Source organism: Vigna unguiculata, chromosome 3 (assembly GCF_004118075.2).
Source record: "Vigna unguiculata cultivar IT97K-499-35 chromosome 3, ASM411807v1, whole genome shotgun sequence".
NCBI classification, from domain to species: Eukaryota; Viridiplantae; Streptophyta; class Magnoliopsida; order Fabales; family Fabaceae; genus Vigna; species Vigna unguiculata.
This window is the reverse complement of record NC_040281.1, coordinates 37,202,410-37,209,458: the sequence shown is the minus strand read 5'-3', so window position 1 is coordinate 37,209,458 and position 7,049 is coordinate 37,202,410. Positions and strand designations below refer to the sequence as shown.

At 29.3% G+C, this 7,049-nt stretch overlaps 1 protein-coding gene across 1 annotated transcript; it reads right to left on the bottom strand.

Annotated features, from left to right (window-relative positions):
* Nucleotides 1–358: 358 nt before the first annotated feature.
* Nucleotides 359–2,008, bottom strand: LOC114177291 (transcription factor MYB41-like). The gene is made up of 3 exons (XM_028062570.1): nucleotides 1,677–2,008; nucleotides 831–1,565; nucleotides 359–740 (listed from the first exon to the last, which is right to left on the bottom strand). The coding sequence occupies exons 1-3, from the start codon at nucleotides 1,937–1,939 to the stop codon at nucleotides 707–709; spliced, it is 1,032 nt and encodes a 343-aa protein (XP_027918371.1). The 5' UTR covers nucleotides 1,940–2,008; the 3' UTR covers nucleotides 359–706.
* Nucleotides 2,009–7,049: the final 5,041 nt, after the last annotated feature.

Genomic DNA, 7,049 nt, shown 5'->3' with positions numbered 1-7,049 from the left:
AACACAGACGACTTTTGAAATCAGGTTTCAATTTCTACTATCATTCACCGTAGACTTCTCAAAGCTATCTAACTATAGCTCTCTTAAACCCAGGCCAACCAACCAACAACCTTCTCCACTATCTCTAAAATACTAAAATTTAAGCTTTTGAATAATGAAGTTGTGTCGCCATTATCTTAAGGAGCAGTTTTATTGGCGAACGTGAAGACAAGAGGGTAGTTCTGCTGACATCTCTTTTTGCATTATTCTTTATTTTCACACGCAAACATGCTGAACTAACGTACACTAATTCCAATCACAAATTTTATAATTCAATGCATTTTCTTTCCATGTTCAAGAGCCAGATCAAAATTTCTTTAGGGGGTGACAAGACAAGAGGAATGGTGCAAAGATTAATTATTGTCCTAATTGCTGATACAAATCTTATTTATAACTATGCTTTATCACTACAAAAGATTTTGCTTGATGCTTTATCTGACTCAAGATACAAATAGAAGTAATAAAAAAACATCGAACTGTATAATGTGCAATTTTTTTTCTGCTACGGAAAGAACTAATTATGATTACAGACTTCACAAATTTATGATGGACGATGACCAAACAAATGAAGGATCAAATTCAAAGAAAAAACAAATGAAAGAATGAAAAATATCTGGGTATATATATGGGATCCTTTAGTTGATTATCTTGAGAAAAATTTCTTCTGTCAGGAAACTGGAGATGCAGAAGTGGATGTCAAGCTGCAAAAGAAAAAAAAATGTAAGGTTATAAACGAAAACGACGAACTTAACCATTTGAGCAAAGGTAAACCAATTAAGAGTAGAACTTACTCTAGAATCTCTTTCCAGTAGGAACCACTAGCTTCATCATCTTCAATGAGAAACTTCTCCCAAGCCTCAAAATTTGTAGAGAAAGGTGACTCTGTGGATTTCTGTGCTGCATTATAGTTGCTCTCCATTTTGTCGAAGGTAGTTGTCCTAGGACATGAAGCAACAACTAACGGTGGAAGTAAATTTTCTGCTTGATTCTGTTGTGAAGTGTTAATGTTTTGGGTATCACTAGGAACTTCTTGATGATTAGTTTCATTTTCTTTTTCTATCCCTGATTTGAAGAAGTTCTGCTGAGAATAGTCACTGGGTGTTTGAGAGAATAGATCGGATATGTTGTTACCAGTAGTAGGGTTTGGATATTCTGAACCTCTGAACATTGGATCTCTCGCTTGGAAGGTGTTTGTTCCATTGAGGAATGTATCAAGTGCAGGGTTGAGAATTTGATTAGACATGCTAATCAATGAAGTGTTGTTCATAAGTTGTAACATATTTTGTAGCACTTGTAGTTTGGCTAATTGAGTGACATCTGCTTGTAAACCAGTAGGGTTGGTCCAAGGATTCATTGACATGCCAAGCAACTGAGAAAGATTCATCAGATGATTCAAGTCAGTTCTTGGCCTGTGAGTATCAGGATCAATACCCATGTGGAGAAGCTTTTTTCTTATGGTGGTGTTCCAGTAATTCTTGATCTCGTTATCAGTTCTCCCTGGGAGACTTGTAGCAATCTTTGACCACCTAGAAATTCACAAAAATGAATTAGGGTTTCAATTTGATTTGCATAACAAAAAAGAAGTTAGCTAAAATATTTCATGCTTCACAATACAAAGGAACAAGGCATGTTCATACTTGTTTCCGAGAACTGAATGAAGGTTGATGATCAATTGCTCCTCCTCTTCAGTTAATTTTCCTCTCTTAATATCTGGTCTTAGATAATTTTCCCACCTCAACCTGCAACTTTTTCCGTTCCTATTTAGACCAGCATGCTTTGGAAGTGTTCTCCACGTTCCTCTTCCATGTTTGCTAATATAATCCATTAGCTTTTCATCTTCTTCCGGTGTCCATGGCCCTTTCTTAACGTTACTCTCGTTACTGCAAGGTGACCTACCCATTAGGCAGGGACACAACAAATGTTCTAAGACAAAAAAAAAAGTAGAAGCAAATAACAGGTACAAGTTCCTGGGATATAGTTTGACAAGGCATAGGTATTCACATGTATTGTTATATATATTATTGTTTGGTGCATGCAATTCACGAAATGATGTCATGCATTACCTTATTTGTGTAGTATAGTGATAGTATTATATCTTGGCATTAAAGTATCAGAATATTTTATCACGTGATCAGAGACTAAAAGCTTTAGACCAAGGGAATTTCCATATTTCAGTTTGCTTGTATCAGTGACTATAGCAATATGAAAAATAAGAAAACATTAACCCTTTCTGTTTCTAACCTCGATGTTTCGACATTCATTCCTATCATGCGTAATTCTCAAGTTGCTTATTATTACTTTTGTGATGAGTGTAATAATCTAGTTTGTCATGTTCTCATGATTTGAAATTCTCGCAATGTCAGCTATATTTATATAATTCTATGCAGCAGCCACAACTGCATCTCAGTGTCCTTATTATGAAATTATCACCTTTTTTCACCTAAAATTCATTCAAATTGATCTAGGAAATGAAACTTCAAATTGAAGTTGCTACCTATGTCAAAGTAGCCAAAGGTGAATTTGAAGAGGTCGAGTGTAAAAGAATTGAAATTCATTATTAACTACATTGGAAAAATGGAGCAGTCGCCAGTGATTTGTCCATGGCCTCCCGTGAAATAGATTGTGAGACCGCTGTACACCCATGTTAAACTTGGACTTCTTGGAAAAAACTACTTTTTATCCTTAATAAATAAAAATAAATAAATAAAGTAGTTAATGTGTAAAGTGATTTTGGATGACAACCAATAAATGGACACATAAGGGTTTTAAAACTCATTATAAAGAAGGAGCACAAAAGTAATGACCTTACAATCATGCATTCCCTCATTATTGTATTATTTACAATTTTAACATTGCTAATTAGTCCAATTAATTTATGTTTTCATTTTAAAATATATATTATATTTTGTCTCTTTTTTTCAATTTATCCTCACATTAATTACTCCATTTTGAGAGGAGATAATGATTAAAGTAGATGTAAAGAATGAGACTATTTAAACTTAAAAATACAAATATTTATCGCTATTTTTTAATACATGTTTAAAAACCTTAAAAATTTGGACGGAGCAAGTATTTTAAGAATAATTAGTAAAAATGTATTTATATAAAAGCAAAATTAGTCATCCATTTTTAAAGACTCAGTAATAAATGCTCTTTAATTTGCTAAAGAACTTTATATATTTATCATTAAAATTCGTCATCTACAATGTTGTATTGTAATTTTTTTGCTAAACACTGCAAGAAATTATGAATTTTATCACCCCAAAAAATCTATTGGTAAAACACCATATACTGCCGAATTTTAGAACTTTTATTATTGATTTTTGTAATGAATCTTTCGATAAATTAAAATTTTTATTGCTGATAAAAACAATTTCAGGTAAAATTCATTATAGTAAATGAAAACTTTTATTATAGATGTGAGAATCCCAAACTGTATCTCATTATCTTTCAGAAAGTCCATTCTTCCTCTAGTCCTATTTTCTCTTCAAAAATCTTCTTTTCCTACCATAAAATCTTGATTCAATTCTAATCCTTTTAAAGATTCATTATCGCTAGAAGAATCTACATGAAGAGTTCTATCAAAACCCCCATCCAATTTCTCTTAATGGTGAGTTCCAAATTTTGCTTATTCTTTACATGTAATAATTTGTTTTCTCTTACATGCAAGTTTCTTTTTTTTTTGCATGTTGTTTTCATTCGTCCTTAATGAATTTTTTTTTTGTTGAGACTCTAATGTTGTGTCTTGATCGTCATTTGAGCTTTTTGTTGTGTAGATAGAGTGTTTTAATGTATGGAGGTGTTTAAGGAAAAAAGAACAATGTTATATCAAGATTATAAGATAAGGAAAGCTATTTTTCTTTGCAGACTTAATGCTTTACTGTTGAAGTATAAAATATGAGTTTGATTTTTGTGTGTGAATGTTGATAAAGCTTGAAATTTTTTTCAAGAGAAACAAAATTATAATGAATGATGTCTACATTGGTGATGATTTTCTTTTGTGTAGAGAAAGTTAAGATTGTTGTAAGAGGAAGAGAATTTGGTTTGTGATTTATAATTATTAAGTGTGGGTGAAACTGCTGGATGAGATAAATTAATTTGTAATTACTACTGTTCGTGTTATGAAATTTGTAGAACAGATGTTGGAAAAGTTGTTACAGTAGAAATGTTTGGAAATGAGTATGATTTTTGTGAATTGCATGATTCAATGGTTCCTGCAGGTCTGTTTGCTTGAATGACTTTGATGCAGTAAGGTGATTTTATTTATTACCTTTATCTTGTGTGAAGGAAGAGTTATATCTTTCTAAATATTTTTTCTTGTGTGCTTCCTCTCTGGTTATGAATTTATTACCATATGTTTGACAATGCATGTATATGTGTAAAGGTTTTAGTGTTGATTGTCAAATTAGTTATTTTCAAAGAGAAATGCTACTCTAGGATGAATCCAAGTGTATTGAAGGGGACTTGTGATGTGAGATATCTTGACTCTACTAGTATCTGATTCATATGGAGGATGATAGCTAGTTGGTGAGAGTCGAATGAGGATTCACCTGGCAAATGATATGATACAAAAAAGAGGATCATACTTAGGGAGCTAGTAAAGTTAATCTTGTCAGTACTGGATGACTTATATGATTGTTCCACTTGAGTTATTGTTGTTGAGAAGGAGGAGTAGAGGGACAATATGACAGATACAGAGTCTCATGAGTACATTCAATATACTAGTCTTCCGGAAGCAAAAGTCTAAATGTACTATGGTAGTTCTAAGATTCATCTTTGGTCTCTTATTTGATATTTTATATATTTCAAATATTTAATTATACAACCTTTGTAAAAAGATATAATATATTTAGATTGAGATTTATTTTTGTAAAAATTAGCTTACCCTTGCATTTTGTGTGTTCTCTTGCCTTTTTTTTTCTTTTGTCATAACTGTACACTTTATATATATGTGAGCATATTAGAGATGACAAATAAACTCGTCCCCGTGGGTATTGCCTGAACCCGTCCCCGTGTTGACGGGGAATCCCTGCATTGACTGGGTATGGGTATGGGTATGGGAAATCCCCGATTTTTTCAATTGGGTATGGGGATGGAGATGAGGATGAATATATCCCGCCATAATACTCGTCCCCGCCATATCTCCATCCTCGTTTAAATTATTAAAATATTCACAATCAATTAAGTAACCCTATATATATATATATATATATATATATATATACTTTCTATTTTTTATTTCTTCTAAATATTTGGTTTGTCATGAAACTCATTCGCATCTCCAATATATTTTTTATCTTATCATAACCTTTATGTAATTATGTTAAAATGATGTATGTGAATTAAAAAAATTTTATGTCTAACATTTGAATATTTCTATTATTTTTTAATATTTTTATTTATTGTATATTTTCCTTTCACATGAGAATGTTTAATACTCACAATTTAAGTGTCTAATAGCATAAACATTTCATTTACTAAGTAATATAAAAAAATTTTACTTATTATTATTAATTTTTGTTTCATCTGAAAAACTCTTTTATTTCGCTAAAACAATTTTTTTTATTTCTCAACCATTGAGTATATATGTTGATATTTGAAAAGTTTTCTTAGATCTCTAAGATGTTTTTCGTCTTATCATACCATTAATTATACATTTGTTTTTCTTTGTGTAATTCCTTCAAATAGTCTCCAAATTGTTTATAAAACACACATTTGTTAATTTGTTAATTTTTTTTATTTTTTTTATTTTCATCATATAAAATATTATTTCGATAAATTTTATCTAATTATTTTTTATTTTCTAACTCATTAGAATCATACTTTAATATTTTCAATATAATTGTATAAATAATTTTTATTTACTACAATATAAAAATTTAATGTAATTGCCATGAATATTTTTTATCTCCATCCAACATATATTGGAGTTTAAAAGATACAAGATCTCTGATAAAATTTTATTATGTTTATTATTTGTTCTTTGCGTCACTTTTTATCAACCATTGAGTATATATGTTGATATTTGAAAAGTTTTCTTAGATCTCTAAGATATTTTTCATCTTATCATTCCTTTAATTATATATCTATTTTCCTTTGTGTGATTCCTTTCAATAGTCTCCAAATTGTTTATAAGACACACATTTGTTAATTTTTTTATATTTTTATTTTTTGTTTATTTTCATTATGTAGAATACTATTTCGATAAATTTTATCTAATTATTTTTTATTTTCTAACTCATTACAATCATACTTTAATTCTTTCACTATAATTGTATAAATAATTTTTATTTACTACAATATAAAAATTTAATGTAATTGCCATGAATATTTTTTTACTACCATCCAACATATATTGTGGTTCAAAAGATACAAGATCTATGTTAAAATTTTATTATTATATTTATTATTTATTCTTTGCGTCATTTTAATTAAGTCATGTATGATGTATTATAACTTTTATTAGTGTATAAAAAATAAATTCATTATAATTTAAAAAATTCAAGTAAACAAACATTTAAAATATATTTTTCCTTTTATATTTTTTAAAAAATATTTTTTCCTTTTAAATTTTTTTAAAAATATTTTTAAAATTTATCAACTAGGTTTCATTAATGTTTGCAAATTTAATAAATGTTTTGGTTCTCATTAAATTTTATTTGGTATTCTAATATAAAATGTAAACAATTATAATTTATTTCAAATTATTTGATATCGAAGAAACAATCATACTCCAAATATTGAATATTTGATAATATTATGTTTCCTTTACCGTAATTTTTTATTATTTTATAAAAATTAATTAAAATTAATATTAAAGTAGTAAGAAAACGGATACGGGTATGGGTACAAGATTATACTCGTTACCCGATGGGGATGGGGATGGGATAAAAGTTTGATATCCGTTGAGTTTGGGTATAGGGATGAGGATGAATTTGTTTTAAGGAGATGAGTATGAGATAGTGAAACTCGTCCCCGCTCCGTCCCGTTGCCATCCCTAGAGCATATAT

Coding starts and splice junctions, on each gene's coding strand:
- LOC114177291 (XM_028062570.1), bottom strand. CDS start 1,939: ATGGGTAGGTCACCTTGCAGTAACGAGAGTAACGTTAAGAAAGGGCCA. Junction 1,566..1,676: donor CATTCAGTTCTCGGAAACAA/GTATGAACATGC, acceptor GTGAATTTCTAG/GTGGTCAAAGATTGCTACAA. Junction 741..830: donor TACTGGAAAGAGATTCTAGA/GTAAGTTCTACT, acceptor TTTCTTTTGCAG/CTTGACATCCACTTCTGCAT.